Below are 18,054 nucleotides of genomic sequence, written 5' to 3'. Positions count from 1 at the left end.
AAAAAGTCACAAGTTTTGGGCATTTTGGTTTTCATCTTTTTTTTTTTTTTTTTTTTTTAATCGGTGGATCCAACCCAAGCTTCTGGCAGTTATTTCAACTACTGAGACCTTTTAAGCATTTTAGTAATTAGTAAGCTTTGAGTTAGTGTTATTGTGAGGAATGCTGCAGTAATTCTCTGTATGTTTTTTAAATAGCATTACAACTGTCATTGCAGGATGCTGTTCTTGTCATCATTGAGACCAGACTGCTGTGGACTGGGGGGGAGAAAGCTTATTCTTTATATCCAAGTTTTGAAATTACATTTCAGGGACACTATTGAAGGCTAAAATTTCTATGACAGAAGTTTATTAATCATTTAACCTTTTCTTGTCGTGCTTTAATGGAATTGATAGCATATTGCTCTTAACAGAACAGAACTTAAATTCAAAGTGAATTAGTAATTTTGTACTGAAGAAAGACTAGCCATTTACTTAACTTGTTTGGATTTTCCCCCGTACAGCAGTACACGACTTTTCTCTTAGGACCTAAGAACAAAGTCTGACAACCAATGTCTTAAAAGACTGAAAAATATTTATATATCAGATGACAACAATCACAATATATCAGCATTTTAAAAGTCTAAGTTATTTTCTGTTCTAAAATATAGAGGCAATAAGGAACAGCATTTATATACTATAAATACATTGCTCCCTGAGCAGCTAGAAAAGTTTAATGAGAACAAAATTTAATTTCTGAACACTCTCCACAAGCTGAACTATTTCATTACACAACAGCCAAAGACGATTGTATAAAGTAATGTTATATTATTTTTAAACAAGTTTCACAGAATAACATTTACAAACATACACCTAAATAATTTAAACACAGCAAATTTAACAGGTTGGTCATGCTACAAAATTACTGTATACAAAAGATAGTCAAAGGGCATGTTAAAAGTGCTCTCTTGCTTGAAGATTTTTCTAGATGAGTCTACTTCTAGTGTAACCTGAGTCATCTGCTGGTTCTCAGGTCTCTTCTCACACTTTTCCAGCAGTTCTCAATATAATCACGGCGTACATCAGCTCTTTGAAGAGAGGTCAATGTGCTAACAAGCAAGTAAAAACCCTAGCTATTTCCTACCACTAATATAATTTTAGAATATTTCTCTAAGGAATAAAGTGGATGCTAATCCTCCATAATTTCACTGGGAAAAGCAGAATTCCACATGGCTTGCAAGTTTTACATGGGTGCTCTTTTCATCCATGAATAACAATGTGCTTACTACTTTACTGGATGTGGTACGATACGGAAGAGCAAAGAGTAACACCCAAAGACGAGCCTTTCGACACTTTACTGAGCTGCTCCCTATGGGCGCGCAGGCCGAGCTTTGCTGTTAGCTTATACACCACGTGGTATAGCACCATCAATATGCAAATCGGCTGCTTCAGTTCTACCACCTGTGTATGTCTTCCACCACATCCAGTGCAGAATTTTAAAGTGCAAATTTTAAGATTTAGGAAAACTTATTTTGGAGGAGAAAAAGTTAAGGGGGGGGCGTTGATTTGTTCTTGAGAGTAATGATGATTCATCAGGCAAAGCACCAAGCTGAACCTTCCACCCAGCTTTGAGCTGAAGCATCTCCTGACAAATGAGAGCCACAGTTTGTTCTTTTCTGACTGTGTTGTTTCATTGAGATATATAGTTTTATCAGAAGGGTTTTAAATTATATGCTAATTCATCACAGCACGAAGGGTGAAAGGCGAGTGAAACCTTGTATTGCAAGTGTTCCTTACTGCTTTTATAATTGTGCTGAGACCAGATGCTCCATTGCTTCAACAATGATTTTTTTTGGTGGCAGTTATAATGCAGCCCCCAAAAAAGAGCAAGAGAATTTCTGCTGTTAAATCTGTGAGAAGAGCTGCTGACAGTGGGCCACACTATGCACACGGCTCCACCAACAACTGCAACAGCTCCTGGACTGCTCCCATAGAACAGCCTGCAGTGGTCACTTACATGAGCCGGGAACTGCTCTTACCCCTCACGTCTCGGCAATGGAGCTGTGTTCCGTTCCAGTCATCACCACACAGTGAGAACAGTGCTCTCAAAATGTCCCAAAATAGCCAAAGTGTAGAGTATTTGCTGTATCCAACACAACCTTCAGAAATGTAGAGACTTGGACCATATTTAGATATTAAAAATTCAACCAGCAGGATTACCTGGTACTGGAGTGTGTGCTCATCACTCACTCTCTCCTGTTACATTCCATTTGAGGAGCTAACATTGCCGTACGTACCAGACTTGTAGACATTGTGCTAGGAGAGACCAGCTACAGCAGTTCAAACACTTTTCTTTGTGGCCAAGCACTAGGATGAGCACCGTATGGTCTATTCTGAAAATGTCTCCAAACACATAGATCGATTTGGCATTCCATTTGTTGGAAGTATTCAGAAGTCAAGTTTTGCTCCGCTCAAGCTGTGGCTCACGTTAACCACACTTTAATTACAGTCGTCAAGGGCACAAGTCAAGCCCCTGTTGCCCACCACAGCAGGTGGGGTCAGTAGGGGCTGAGTGTGTCACAGGCCACATACTGCCAGATCACATCCGCTTTGCCAAAAGTGCTTGGTTGCAAGTGAACGGAATGGCTTAAGTTTTAAAAGAAGCCAATTATAAAATGGCTGTTGACTACACACTCTCTCATCCTGCTTCTTGGTCAATGGTGCCTTTACTAACGATAAAGCTTACAGAATAATTCTAAAAGAAATTACATACAAATATAAGGTTGCCTGTGAGATAACTGCTTTCTGGTCAAGAGAACAGCTGCCTGGAAATAGTTTGTTCTAGGTAAAGAATGTCCACAGTTTTTGCCATTGCTCTCTTGACCTTATTTTAAGTAACAGATCTAAATAAAACTCAAGCTTTATCGCCAATTGCTAATTTAAGTTGGAAAGCTTAAGAATTCCTCTAACAATCATAGAATAACTAGCAATATTTTGAAACTAAACTGTGATTGTCTTGTAATTTTCTACTTCACACTGTTCATCTACAAATTCATTAGAGAGAGAACTCCCTTCTACTACAATTATACCCGGAGCTTGAGATCAATACCACTGTTTTGTGGGCCAATTGTACCTTTTAATCTCTGACCATGACTTCCAAGATTTCAACACCTTCACAAACAAAATAATTAAGAGTGGTGTTCTGCCTCCAGCCCTTCTACGCCTGGTCTGAAACCCACAGCTACACTTGTCACCATTTTAATTTAAACAAAGATGGTACCGTGAATTAAAGAAAAGCTTTTAAAAAACAAAAAACAATCTGCAGAAAAATCTACTCAGGTGACATCATCTCTTCTAAAAAGAGAAGGAAAAAACCCCACACTATTGGCATCCAACAGTGCAACAAGGTACGTCTTCATCATTGTTTAATGCTTTTCACTAGAAATAGTTACCTGTCATATCATGGGGCTTTACTAAAACTGGTTACCCTGTAATACACCACATTTAGTATGTCTTCAATACTTTTGTTTCCAATGCCCACTTTCCGTCTCATCTCACCTTCCCCACTGACTACATACACTTTCTCTCACTGCTCACACCTGTGCTTTCACAAAAAATGAGTATCCCCAAACCCACATTTTCTGTCCTCAAACCCAGGTCTTCTGTTCACTGCTTGTTTCTGTATTAGTATCAGCCTACTTAGTTATAGGAAAATTCCAGAGCAGAGAAGGATTATGTCCACCAGTGACCCAAACGAAAACTAGGAACCAGCTGTCAGCTAATAGGCCACATATTCCAATCTAAAATAATTTCTTAGTAAAAAACAACAACAAATAAAGGTAGCAGATATTTTAGTCTCACTGAAACCATGCAAATAATTCCCATTGCCTCTTCAAAATAAATAAATACATAAGTTATACACGGCCTTCTAAGCAATGCAGTTGAGTTCCAATGCGAGAAGCCCAATTCAAAACTTAAGGCCAATAACAAGCAATTATCAGACCAATAATTTTTTTGTGCGTTCACAACTACTGGGCTTGTTTGGCATAACAGTTAAGGGGATGAAAAGGCAAACTTGCATATTTAAAACACTGAGGGATTCCCATGACAAAATTAAACACAGCAAAGCCTGTAACATGTCTCTAAACAACAATAATGTCCTTTTGGCCTCAGTGTTTCCAATGATAATGTTGGTCAGCTGCACCTAACAAGCTAAAATGGTTCTATACAATCCAAGAGTGAATAACAAGCACCACTAATCAGGGATTAAAAATAGCTATGTATTAGTTTAGGTAAAGATCTCTTTCTAGACAAAGAGCGGACAAACTCAGCTCCACTAGTCTCTATAGCAGGTGTCATAAGCTTGACAGAATTGGTGTGCCCAAATTTTGGTAACTAACTCTTTGGGTGAGAGACTGTGGAGATAAGCTGGTCTTTTCAAAACTTCCCCAAAATTTTCTTCAAACCAAACATTTACATAAAAGTTCTATGTGCTGAGCTATCTGGAGTTACTTAAATAATTAAATACCCAACAAGACAGTGTCATCAGTTTGCTCCTTCTTCCTCTTCTTCTTCTTTAATAAGTAGGGTACCTAAGAGAAAAAAAAATGAGAGAAAAAAAATCTGCAAAGATTTACGAATAGATTATGCAGAGAAAGAGATATTTAATCTGGACTGTCGGAAAGAGTCGGACTGGCAGAAAGAGGAAAGAGTTGTATTTTCTGCAACTGCTTCCAACTGACATGAACTTCTGCATACCTGAACTGCTCTTAACTAAAGCCTTCAACTGATAAGATCTTCTGTTGGATGTTTTTCCAATGTCTCAGGTAACAGGGAATTAAAAAGCTACTAAAGCAGGACCTGCAAAGATCAGCCTAACTTGGGTCACTGGGAGATGCACCATGTCAGTTCAATAGCTAACAACCAACTAGCACACCACCCTCCTCTTATTGGACCCTTACTTTGTGCTGCTGTTTCCATGACATACATGACCAAATTAAATGGGATACCTCCTCAAAGGTACCTAACTAGGATATCCAGACTACAAAACACAATTATATTAATGTGGATCCAAGAAGCATTATGGTCACATCTCTTAGGGATAACTTGGATGTCAAAAAAGCTGCACTGCACAGTAGCATCATAGCCTATACCCACCCCTTGGGTACTTCTGAAAAAAAAAAAAATCACTTTTTAACTGCCATGTTGAGCTAGGGCACATCAGACTGTGGCAGTCTGCAGGGTTCACACCATCTCATAGTGATGTGCTCATGAATTTAAAATAAGTTGAAATGCTAATAGCCCCCCAAAAGATTTATCAAGTTATAAATTTTCCCCAGAGTAGCAAATCCCAATAGTACAGGTAAGCTCACAGCACGCTGAAACAACATGATCAAACGCATGCCTAAATAACTAGTACAAGGGGCGTCAAAGTTTATGTCCATTTACCTGTGCTGTCACCTGGGTAATGGGAACTGGGTCACACTGATGCTTTGCTCAGCTTAAGGCAGAGAGTTGACCTATGGTGAGGCTTTGTGGTGAGAGCCCTTTGCTTTACTGTATGATATTGGGGTGCTGTTTCTTTTTTCAGAGGTAGGAAACAGAAAATAAACCACCACAGCCTGGTTTCTGTCACGCTTTAGGTACTTAACTGCTAAGCAGGGTTCCTGGCAGAGGAACTAACAGGAAGGAGATGCCCACCTGCTGACAGAGACCTTCAGTGCTTTTTTTTGTCCAGAACATCTTCAACCATTTCAAGAATTTTGAGGCCCCCATATTAGTCATCTCACATACAGTACATAAGCATAACAGGATCCTGGGACAGTGTAACAGTAAGAACCTTATGGCAAATTACAGTGTTTCTGACATCTCCTTTGCTCAACATTCTAGTTTTTGTGGTTTCCACTCTTACATACCATCCTCTCTTTCTACATTGCATAGGAAACATACCAGCCTCATTCAGAGCTGCCCACTGCTCCCGGCTGTGGGAATGCTTAAGGAACTATGGGTCTAGTCTTATACTAACAAGCTCACTCTTTGCCCGTACAGATATGTGCCCTATTCCATTTTTTGTTTCACTCTCAAAACATTTTCTACTACAACAGCAAAGGGACTACTGCAGGCCATCCTTCACAGCAGTACACTTCTCTCAGCAAGCTTCCACTTCCCAGTAATTCTTATTACCTCAGTTGATCTGGCTTTGATTTCCCAACTCTTGCACCCTGAAATGCAGCTGTCCTCTTGTGACCATCCCCACACTTGTACCTTCCCTGCTGTTACTCTGGCTCTTTATTAGTGTTACCAGTCCTGCTCTCCTCTTCATTGCTTTAGTAAACAGCAGAGAATGGTGACCAGCTAACACCTCCATTGACAGAAATTAACATGTTTAAAAATACATTTTAAAATTATCTCACTTTTAGTCACTAATCAGGACATGCTTTAATATTTTTTCATATCAGTGAAGAGAATAGCTCACAAATTGAGGGTCACTGCACAGAGGAGGATATTCTGGCATTTAGGAAACTTGCATAAAGTTTTGAAAACCTTCCCTTACACCAGAAGCAAAACAGAACATATCTATCCCCATCCCCCCATGTCACCATCTTTTCTTGGAAAAACTGTAAATCAAATTTGCTGGGAAAATTTGTAAAAAAGTAATTCAACTTGGCAGATGAAAGCCTTGTTAGCTTATTTAATATTAAATACTTAAGGTTATAATAAGAGTAGTCAACATGTGAACTCCACAAGGAGAACTTCAAACCAGTATTAAATGTGTTTATATATATGTGTATGTATGTATGTTTTAGTTCCCTATTAGTAATACATTAAAACTATTTGACTGGATAACTTCAAGAGTAAGGCCCAACTGTGGGCTGCACGACCACTTAGACTTAATGCTCAAAAATCCATCAAACACTCTCAGAATATCCTGCAGCCAGGATCTCAATAACTACTTCTGAATAACTCCAAAGAGAGGAGGGAGCAATATTAATTACATGGGCACAGAGATGAACTTCTCAGGTTATGATTAATTTTCCTTTGGTCGTCTCTATATTAAGCTGTTAACCCACACCCACTCGTGCCCCAAACTCACCATCCAGCTTTTTCAGCTTGGGTACCCGTTTGGCTGCTTCGTCAATCCAACTGTTCTGATCAGAGGCGTATTTCTCTTGAAGCGGATTGCCTACAAACACCAGATCCTCTAGTAATGGCAGCTCTGCCAGTCTCACAAACTCTGCTGCAACCACAAAGGTGAAAACACCAACCAGATTGTGGAACACCGAAAGTACATCTGCACCAAACTTTCCTTTCAAACTCAGTGCAAACATAAATAGCATGGGATACAATAGGCTAGGAATTGCTTGAACTGGTGTCAGGTTAAAGAACACATACGCATTGTAAACAAAGTCTGAGAAAGGTGATTTAAAGAACAAAATTTACTGAGCTTAGAAATTAAATTCAATATTCTAACTCTTTTTACTCTCATGCATGAGTGGATATTCAGGGATTCTGCACATATCTGCAGGCTTATCAGTGAGATTTAAAGCTCTGTAACATACCAAACTATTTTTAACTTGGTGACTTAACTCATGCATTCACCATACTACAGGTAAAGTTACAGAATAGAGAGGCGTGCCTTACCCCAGTCTTTCACCAAATTATTTGACATATAAAGAACCTTCAGCTTCTTCATAACACGGATACCCCTCAGTTTCTCAATGAAGTTGTACGAGATCCACAGCTCCTCTAAAGTTTCTCCAACCGCCTCCTAGAAAATGACAGGACTACTCAGGTAAGCAGAAGTGTATCTTCCTTATTCCTCAGATTCTCTCTCCACCTCCTACAGGTCACCTCATGTGAGAAAATAGGAAGGTATATTGGTCCTCATTTCCTATTAGGCAGATCCCTAATTATGCATAATAAATACTCAGGGGAATTAAGAGCAAAGGATCTGAAATATGTTTAGGAGGATAGAAATCTGATATTAGAATAAGACCAGGAATAGCTGGCTGGAGTAGTTGTTCTTAAGGCATAGGGGCAGAGGAGACAAGTTTGGCTGCTTGTGCACTGCAAGTACACATGAAGTGAATGCAATTCAACAACTACTTTAGAGAGGGTTTTATAAAATTTATTCAAAAAATTTTTCAAAAAATATATTCATTTCAGGTCCATCTATGTTTGTACCTGTTGGCCAGAAGCTGCTTTCATAATTCTCTCAAAAAAGAGGTGTTTTTAAACCAGCCATTAACACATTGACTCTACATTTCACACTTCAGAGATGTAGCATCTCTGAAGGTGAGAATAGCTTTGAAGAGAAACATTTTGTGGGAGAAACATACAGTGTCTCTTGAGAAATACAAGAATTTCTATATTCATTTTAAAAAATTTGATTGAAAAAAGTTCTTCTGCCCTTGATTCAAATGTAACAAAACTGATCCAATTTTTTCCCCAACAAAGTTTCCCCTACCTGCTTGACTCAGTCCTGCCACCATCTTCTCCCCTAGAGCCATATTGCTCCAGGTGCCAGTTAACACGAAAAGGACAGACTCTCATGAAGTGTGTGTTCATAGGGCTGCCAATATTTGTAGCATAGCCTAAGTATCTTCAGGTGGAAAATTCCTTATGCAAAAAGTCTGTATGAATTATCTTCATGTAAAGACAGTGGAATTTAAAGGGCTTTACAGACAGACAGCAGTTTTCAAATAAAAGTTCTTCTCGTCTTTGTCAGAGACAACAAAATCCCTCTTTCTAAAATCCTTTTATGTAGTAAATTAGCATGAAGAAGCTCCAAACATGAAGAGTGTTAAAAAAACCAACCAACCAACCAAACAAAACCCTAAAAATTGAGAAGCGATGTAAACAGATCATAGAGAAAGGAGAAAATAAATAGTTAGGCAATAATGTAAATTCAGCAGACTTTTATGAACATAGGGAATTATCCCACATTCTAGACAGCACTCCATTTTATTAGTGATGCATTGATACTAAGAATTGCATACCAATCCATTCAAGTTCTTTATGTTATTTCTTCCCAAGGACAGAATTCTCAAATTTTCTGTAATAGATAAAAGAAAGTTTCTTGTTATTTTTTTTAACATAACAAGATGCTGTAAGTCAGGTAAAATGCCGTATTCTACTTACAAACAAACTGCACTTTGAACAGGCTGTCTTAAGAAAGAAACAGAACCTCCTGACCTACACACATCATCAGGTATAGATGCAGTGAACAGCTCAGAAACGCACCCGTGAATATAAAGATGCTCATGTGCAGGTTACTTAATTGAAATTCAGTCCAGATAATTACTGAAAAAAATGACGATTTCACCTTGCACCTGAACTGTAACTGCTAACTTGCTTGTTTTGATCTTACATAGTTCATACCCCTTCTCCAGGCAAAAGTTATTGCAATCTTGTTTTAAGACAGCAGATTTTATTTCTGTAATAGAGGCAACATATAAAGCTGCCTTACAGATATCTGATGAGAGACATTTCAGTTTAGTCTAGCACCCAATCAAAACTCCTTCCCAAGTGAGCTGTTCTTGCTGGGGCTTAGTGCAACACTAGTATAACTCAAAGCTATCACAAAATAGCAAGTCTGCTTGCATAACTCATTTTCATTTTTCACACAAGCTTTCTTGTAGGTGTAAATAAGCAAACTGAGTTGCAGCATGTAGCTGGGTTAACTTTGGATCTGTACCTTTCATTAATGTTTTAACACTTCTTAACTGCATTAAGGATGAAATACTTGAAGATCATGTTTTGCTCTTGTATGCATAATGATTTGAAACACATGGTACAATAATTAGTGGAAAGACCAATAAGAGTTCCAGCCAAGTAGCAACAGATACTCCATAGACATCACATGTAGTACCTAGAGATTGCTAAGGATGAAGACTCTTGTTCTGAGACATTCTATATTCTAAAGGAAGAAAGATCTCTAAAACACAAAACTAACACTTGTTGCTGTTATCTAAAACATCTTCCTCACAGGTACAGGTACAGGGCTGTGATCCTTTATACACAATTATCTACTCAACATAACCACAATATCAGGTATATGCATTAATACTAGTATTTTCCATCTGAAAAGAGTACAGATGCTTAAAAAGGTTTCTCAGCTTCCTCTCTGCAATAAGCAATAGCAAATATGGAATAATTAGTCTTGTTTTCATAGCTATAAGCACTGCTTTCTCTCTCTTTCACAGAAGCCAATAGAGACAGTGAGTTCCTCGTATTCTACACCTTTAAGAGACAGACCATGTAGTTCTAGTTTGTCCGGCTTTCAGATCAAATACTTGGTACAGACTGAGTGTTTTGGTTCTACATTTTATTGATACAAGTATTTAAGATATTTTAAATGCTTTTAATGTTTTATCCCACTAAAATATTTGATCTGTTTCACTTTTATATATCACTGCCTAATTATTTTTGCTCATGATAGAGTTGCTCAAATTGAAATATTACAGTACAGTTCTTTGGAAAGACTACTGCAATATTTTTCCCTGAACAGTATTTTCAAATTGGGTGAATTCTGAGCATGTTATGAAAACAAGTAAGTTCATCAAGCTCGTTGACAGCCCCATCAGTGTATAACTGGAGAGGATGGGATTCCAGGTTCCTTGTCTGTCCACCTGGCAGTTTGATGGTGACAAAAAAGAAAGGAAGCTCCAGCCCAAAACCTGCAGCTCTTTGCCAGCCTCATGCCACAGAGTCAAAGTCTTGAGGACAGACCATTAAGGCTTCTGTCCCAAAGTCAGTAACCCAATGAGTTTCAAGGTTTCATGGACAGCTGCTCAAGAAACAAAAGTTCAGCTCCCCTTCTAAACAGATGGCACACCCCTTTCAAGTGTGAACAAACTCAAACCAAGTATATCCAGTCGTCTGCAAAGTGAAATGGCATTTTTCCATCCACGTCTCCAACACTCCAACATCACTCCAACCAATACCGCAATTATGGAGTTGTTGAACTGCAGACTATCTCCATCATGAGTGTGGAAATTGGTCATTAAATCACCCGAGAACTGATTAGGTGTTGAATATCATAACTAGGCCCACTGGAGGTTACAAAAGTGCTTTCTGAATGGATTTTGTTGTTGTTAAACCTGCACAGTGGGACAACTACCAAAGCTAGTGCAGGGATACGTGCTCTAATACACCATTACTGCTACACGTGCATTCTCTGGTAAGACTGATAATTGTAAAGGTCACTTGTAATTTTCTAAGAGGAAGGAATTAGAAAGGATAAGAATAGGTATAAAGCTGGACACATATAACAAATTATGGTATATGTCCTATCCAAGCAACTCAAAATCAAACATAATTGACCACTGTCACTTACTCAGGTTGCTCAAGTTGGCGATTCTTTCAATGCAGTTTGTAGACAGCGATAGTTTCCTTTAAAAGCAAGAATAATCAATTCACAGTATATAAGGGATTACTATATTGGAAAAGTTCCATGTCCAAACACCACTGCATTAGAAATAACTGTTTATTCTTCTCTCAATAGATAGTGAACTAACTGGATGTGTAAACAGACTCAAAATATCTTCAAACCATCAAGACTTTTATAACTTTATTTAGCTTCTGGGAAAATACCTTGAGTTACTTACATGACATAACAGATTACCTTTTTATGCCTTATCAAATGCATGGGCATTTATTTCTGAAATGGCTCTAATTTCTTTCTGAAAGTCCTGCATAGGTCTCCTTTTTTTTGCACAAATTTTGGAATGGGTCATAAATGTGCCAGCCAGCTGAAAGACTCCAAACATGGACCTGTAACTGTATACTGATAAACAGTATCTAATTTTTCTGGTGCCAAATAGCAATAAAGAATCTGTCCTAACATCATCTTAGTTAAGTGACAGAGATCTTTGAATTAAAAAGAGGAACTGAGTGTGGAAAGAAAAGTTTAGCTGAGAATAAAGAAGAGAAAGCTGCTGCACACTTAGACATAGTAAATACGTATTTGCACAGTGGACAGCAGAAAAGTGGAAAATTAATATAAAGAGAAGAAGAGAAAGGAGGAGGAGCAAGAAGAAGAGAAGAAGGGGAGAAGAGGAGAAGGGGAGAAGCAGAGGAGAGGAGATTTGGTGTCCAACTTGTTTTTAACTGAACTTACTCGCAGTTAACAAGAGTGGAGAGAGATTCATCCATCTTCTCTACAGGAGGAATCTGACCGTAGAGCTTCACTTCCTTTGCCTCTGAAGCCTTCTGGCCATTTTTTTCTTCCTAAAGAAAAGAGAAAGTTTAATTACTAAAAGTTACTATACTAAAAAAATTACTATTAACATAATTACTATAGAAGTAATTCAAATATACTAGTAAAAGATATTACTGAAAAGACAAAGCATTTTGAATACCGCTTATCAAGATTTCTGCTGGCATAGCATAAAGAAGGGAAGTCTACCTTACTTTCAAGATCTCAAAAGAATTTATACATTACATATGCTTGTTTTAAAAAGTTGTATTACACTTCAGCAATTTAATTAAGGGGTCCTCTGCCATAAAGAAATGGAGAATAGACGGAAGTTTAAAATTCTGAATGACGGTACTTCCTACACTGACATACAGGAGCCACAACTAGGGCAAATTCGTAGCAGAAGCAGATTCTTAAAAGCTCAGACAGAAAAATCTCCTTCCCACTTCACCTAGAAAACTCAGAACTCATGCCTAACTCACAACACAAACTGAACACAGGGGAGTGCATTTTGGGGGAGAACTTGAACAGATTCACAGAATTAAGAATCTAAAAAAAAAAATAAATAAATTCTAATTAGCCATTAAAAAAGAGCGTGGGAAGATTTCCCACTTCAGAGAATACAGAAAAAGACAAATCTCCTATTTGCAATCTAGGTTGATAATTTTTTAGATTAAATACTTTTAAAAGTTCAGAGCTTTAGAAAAATGGCCATAACTTCAGCATTTGGGTTTATTTAAAAATATACTCTATTAAGCCTTTTAAAATTCTGAAGTAATGGTAATTATTGACCAAACACTTGGAACAAGTATCTATTTAGGTAGTACCACCAGTTTTGACAGCTGCCTCCCTGACAGCACAAAGGGAGCACTTTGTCAATTCACTCAGTGTTCAGGGGGAGGACTGGAGGTCCATTAACAAAGGAGAAATCTACTCTGCACTTTCAAAACAAGGACTCTTGTTTTCTCCCCCATTTTTATGCAGCTACTGAGAAATGAGATAGCTGAGGTCTGGCCTGGTTTATATGGCTACTTTGTAATTAAACAAATTGCATCCCAGAAGTCTTTAAGAATCCCACAGCACAAGATTAGGTGCTGATAACATTATTTCCTCTGTTATGTAGGCAACTTATTTAAGGCAACTTAATTCAATAAAAAACTAGCATGTTGTCTTGTGCATTTACTTATATTCCAGTTTGTGTCCAAATTCAGTGTGATAGAATTTCTACTCAGAATTAGCACTTTAGCAAATAAGCATGCCAGATGTTTTGCTAGAATATGGGGAATGTGTTCAAACTAAGTCACTATATAAATGTGAAACTTCCATTTTATTTTCTAAGAATAACACTGTATCTATTTGCATGTATATTCAGTTTATAATCTATCAGTTTATACCAACAAATAGGAATACATTTTTTCTTAAAAACATGAAAAGGAGAGAGCTTCTATCACAGCCTGTGGCCAGCAGTGAGCACTTGCAGGAAGCAGTGAGCACATCCTGATACTTTTTTAAGAACAAGTTAAGTGTTTGCTAAGTCGAAGTTGCTTCGATTTAACTAATGTCACCCTGACTGTAGGACATAAGGAAACCCTTATGGCAAAGGGAAGAAAAACATCTGGATTGCAACACAACACCAGATCCAATTTTACAAGTCACATGGACCCAGACAAGGAATTGTAACAGGAAGATTTAGACCCACCCCCAATAACATGGACAGAAAAGCGAATTCAGCACTTCATGCCTAACGCTGATGGAAACTCACTGACACGGGTCTATTGTCCCCAGGAGACATGTGACAGAGGAGCAAATGGAAAATAAATCTTTAATAGGAAACATGTAGTTCAGGTTTTGGAGGGCAGATAGAGTAGGGGAGGAAAAGCAAAATTTTTTAATACTCACTTCACACCTCTAGTAATGCCGTTGTCTGCAATTTGTTGCATTCTAATTCTTATTAGGAAAGCAGGAATGAAGTTTGTGGGATATACCAACATAACTAAAAAAACCCTGAAATACTGAAGGTGCTAAACGATTATAAAACTCAAAAAGGAAGTGGTCTTCAATTACAGACTCGTACCTTGAGCTGATACTACAGATCTTCTGGCTTTCAACTGTATCTGCCCACACTGCCTCACATCCAGATCTTTTTGAGACCAAAACACTTATAAGGTCTAGCAGCTGGCCAGAATTAGCAGAAGAGTGCATGCTCACTGAACAGCACTGAACAGCACATCTATGCCCTAATCTAAAATTCAGTGAGACCAGAGAAAGATTCTCACTGGTTTTACTGGACTGTGAATCTGACTCCAGAGCACCCTATATCATCATTTGAAATTACATCCGCATCCTTGCCAACATCGAGAAGAAAAACAAGCAAGAAACTCATTCTGAGTTAAGCTATGCACAATATGAGGAACACTATGTTAAAAGACAATAGCAGAAGTTTTGCTGACTTCAATACAGTGAGAATTTCCTACTTGTTTATGCTGTGGGAAGGACTACACTCAGGTAAAATGAACAGCACATAATTAAAACATGACATCCCCAACTTTAAACCTCTTTGTAGTCTCAGGCCTTCTATCAAAGCATATTCAACAAGGCGGGTGAACAAAACAGATTTGTCTTTATCAGCCCTATCAATTTAACAAGAATGTACAGGAAGTTCAACAAAATGTACTATGCTTAAATAATAATAATAAAAAATTATTTACTTTGTGAAACTCCTTACAGTAAATGTCTCAAGCAAACATATTTCTTACAGTAAGTTTGAAAAATAAATTTAGCTGAATACAGTAAACCCCCATGCCATGGAGTACTGCAAATCAGCTAAATACTGTTCTAGTACTTACCCATCTGGCTAGAGCTTCTTTGATAGTTGTTGCTTTTGCCTAAAAATGAAACAAATTTAAATGAATATTCATTGCAAAATTTTAGTTGGATTGATCACAGAAAACATATCTCCCCTCCCTTCTCTCTCCTTATCCTGCTTGTCTCCCCATTTCTACCACTTTACTGTATTATCTTCCCCCACTGAAACCCCACAGTGTCCTGTAATTTTATTTTCTGGGGTACTTGGTAGCATTTTCAGAAACAACTAATTGGCTTCATGCAAGGACATTATCTTGTTGATCTTACTCTCTGCCCCATCTGGAGTACGAGTTTGGGAATGCTGCTTGTTAGCTTTGATAGTGAAATTCAATTGAATTCAAAGACATTGGAAGTTACTGCACTGAAAAATGTGGCCTAACGCTCTTAACCCCCCCACACTTTCCATTATTGTGCATTAGCAACTTCCTGTCTGAAAGCAAGTCAGTGAGTAGACAGAATGATGAAGCCTCTTAAGATTCACTGAGGGAAATAACATACATCTTGCGAAAAATCGAGAGCAATCTGGATTGTTTATATTTGTTTTTCTCCAATCATTTTATGTCCAGTCACATCATGCAATGTGAAGACATGTATTGTTCAGTTAGAAAAAAATCTGAGAGCTGCTGTACAAGGCTCTTTGAGGACTGACCCACTGACCAACTTTCTGTTGTCACTAACTCCAACTTTTCTCCCTCACATCAGACTTATAAAAACCAAGTGACAATACCCAAACCAGTAGTATATAGAGAAACTCTGATATATCCTAAACATTAAACATATTTCAAGATGTCTTCCAGATTAAAAAGGTGCCAGAGACCAATCTTTCACAAAAACTGATGAACAGCCTTCTTTCTACAAAACCACACATCTCTATTGCTCTTCAGTGTAGCACTACCATATGTGGATAGAAACAGCCTTTCAGGTAATCATCAGATATTAAAAAAAAAGACCATAGAATTTAAAACCAACAAACTAGCTTCCATGCAAAATCTTACATGCAATCACCTCGGTCACAGAGCTTTAGAGTTGGGTACTTTACTCTAGACCACTGGAAACTCTGGACCCCATGGTAAAAGGCAACAGTTGAGGCAGCTGCACATGAGAGAATGGCTACAGCCCCTGCCCACCCAGTGACAGTCTCAGACCCAGCAATGCCAAGGACTCCAAGCACACATTTCAGATATCAAATATGCCTTCATTTAAACACGTACCACTGAGCATCCTCAGGTGTTCTAGCTGCTCCTGCCCACTGATAGGCATTCATTTTAATCCTATCTATACTGCGTGAGAGCAGCTCTAGGTCACATTGTAGATGACCTGGCAAACTTGTGCCATGGCAGTATCTCCTCGGTGTCTGCTGCAGACAAACAACTACGTGACCTCCTGTTCAGGTCACATTCTTAGTTCCCACTCCAACAGCTTCATGAAACCCAATTAACAGCTACCAGTGTGCCAGCAAAAACAGCTGGCTTCCAGTTCACCAGGTTTTCTGGATGTGAAATTCATTGCATTTTTCATAATTATGGTGGCCAATTGTTACAGCATTCGGGTACGTGATCTCAGACACTCTTCTGTTGAAGACAGAAACAGATTTACATGACCAGTGCCTGCTTCTGTTTCAATCTCATGCCTAAAACAGGACTGGACTTTAAAACTAGTCATTCACATGAGCACAAGGACCAGCTTCTTCCCTGACCTCTGCTGACTTGTCCCTCCTATGGTGATATCTGATTTGGTGGAAATATGAAAATCAACATAGTGGCTTATCAAGCAAACACTTATCAGGGATTTTGGTTTGTTCTTTGAAGTGCACTTGAAATTTCCCTATCTTCTGCCAAGGGAGGTTACTTAGGGGAAGCCTCCCTCTGAGAAGCCTATTTGCAGGGTTCCTCGACCTGCATATTGAACAATTTCCTACAGGTGTTTAGATTAAATAAAGTCATGTTAGTTAGAGCATTCGAAATGCCAAGTGATCAAAAGCTGAAATTGTCACCCTGAAGAGTCACCATCAACATTGCAGGAACAAGAAACTTAACACCTTAAGGAGAAAAAAATCCCTGTACATACAAAAGTTGTAACAAAAGAAATATTGTTGCCTGCCAAAACATGGCTGTTTGGCGCAGAGTATTTACAAAATTCAGATCCCCAAGAGAAAGTAAAACAGTGACGCTTTGCCTTAATTTGCATACATTTATTTATATGTTAGGTAGAGCAAAACAGAACTGCATAGCAACAGATACCAAGCTAATCAGTGTAATAATTGCAGATAGCGCTGCCTTAACTGTACTAACCCGGGTTTTTATGTGATGACATCCCGGCCTCCCAACAACCGCAGGGTGAGAATTAATTTTCCCCCACTACTTTGACCTGTCCCTGAAATCCCCGTTTTCCAAGGCACAGTTACAGGCCACAACCCCTCCGCCTTACCCAAGGCCTCTAGTTCCGGCCAGCTTATGCCGTGCCCGGGCTGCCCGGCACCAGACACAGCTCGGCGGAGCCCCGGCCGCGAAGGGCTCGGTCCCCCCGCGCTACCAGCCCCACAGCCCCGGGGCGGCGGCGCTGCCACAGCCGCTCCGCGGGGACTGCTCTGCGGCAGCCCTGAGGTGACGCCGTTCACACACCCCGGCCCCTTCCAGCCCTCCCCACCCCCAGCCCGGAGCAGGCCCCATCGTTGGGACCCCCGCCAGTCGCCCCCAGGTCCCGGAGACGCCCCGGCTCAGCTTCTCCCCAAGCCCCCGGTCGCCCGGCAGCCGCTAGGCCGGCCGCCACCCCCGCAGGCCCAGCGCTCTCCCCGCCAGGCGCCCGGGTGCCCGCGCCGGCCCTGACGGGACCCACCATTGCCGTTGCTACCGTTAACGCTCCGGTTGCTATGGCACAGCCGCCTCCCGCGCATGCGCAGCGCCACGGGCACGTCGGGGCGGGGAGAGCGAGCACGAACGCACCCACACCTGGCGATCATAGAGATGCGCTGCCACACAGAAAGTCCCATCCCGGAAGTCGCGTAGGGGCGGGCC

At 39.5% G+C, this 18,054-nt stretch overlaps 1 protein-coding gene across 3 annotated transcripts; it reads right to left on the bottom strand.

The window, feature by feature from the left end:
• Positions 1 to 372: 372 nt before the first annotated feature.
• DNAL1 (dynein axonemal light chain 1) lies at positions 373 to 18,021 on the bottom strand. Of its 3 annotated transcripts, none has more exons than XM_065636735.1 (8): positions 17,876 to 18,021; positions 15,022 to 15,060; positions 12,098 to 12,207; positions 11,315 to 11,370; positions 8,976 to 9,031; positions 7,618 to 7,744; positions 7,070 to 7,213; positions 373 to 4,568 (listed from the first exon to the last, which is right to left on the bottom strand). In XM_065636735.1, the coding sequence occupies exons 1-8, from the start codon at positions 17,876 to 17,878 to the stop codon at positions 4,522 to 4,524; spliced, it is 582 nt and encodes a 193-aa protein (XP_065492807.1). In that variant the 5' UTR covers positions 17,879 to 18,021; the 3' UTR covers positions 373 to 4,521. The 3 variants fall into 3 exon arrangements, with proteins under 3 accessions (XP_065492807.1, XP_065492808.1, XP_065492809.1); XM_065636736.1 differs by having other exon boundaries at positions 7,070 to 7,159; XM_065636737.1 differs by having other exon boundaries at positions 17,891 to 17,970.
• Positions 18,022 to 18,054: the final 33 nt, after the last annotated feature.

The sequence above is a fragment of the Caloenas nicobarica genome, chromosome 5 (genome assembly GCF_036013445.1).
Source record: "Caloenas nicobarica isolate bCalNic1 chromosome 5, bCalNic1.hap1, whole genome shotgun sequence".
Lineage (NCBI taxonomy): Eukaryota > Metazoa > Chordata > Aves > Columbiformes > Columbidae > Caloenas > Caloenas nicobarica.
This window is presented reverse-complemented; position numbering and strand designations above follow the sequence as displayed.

Coding starts and splice junctions, on each gene's coding strand:
- DNAL1 (XM_065636735.1), bottom strand. Junction 11,371..12,097: donor TCCACTCTTGTTAACTGCGA/GTAAGTTCAGTT, acceptor TTGCTTTTAAAG/GAAACTATCGCTGTCTACAA. Junction 7,214..7,617: donor TAATTTGGTGAAAGACTGGG/GTAAGGCACGCC, acceptor TTGTGGTTGCAG/CAGAGTTTGTGAGACTGGCA.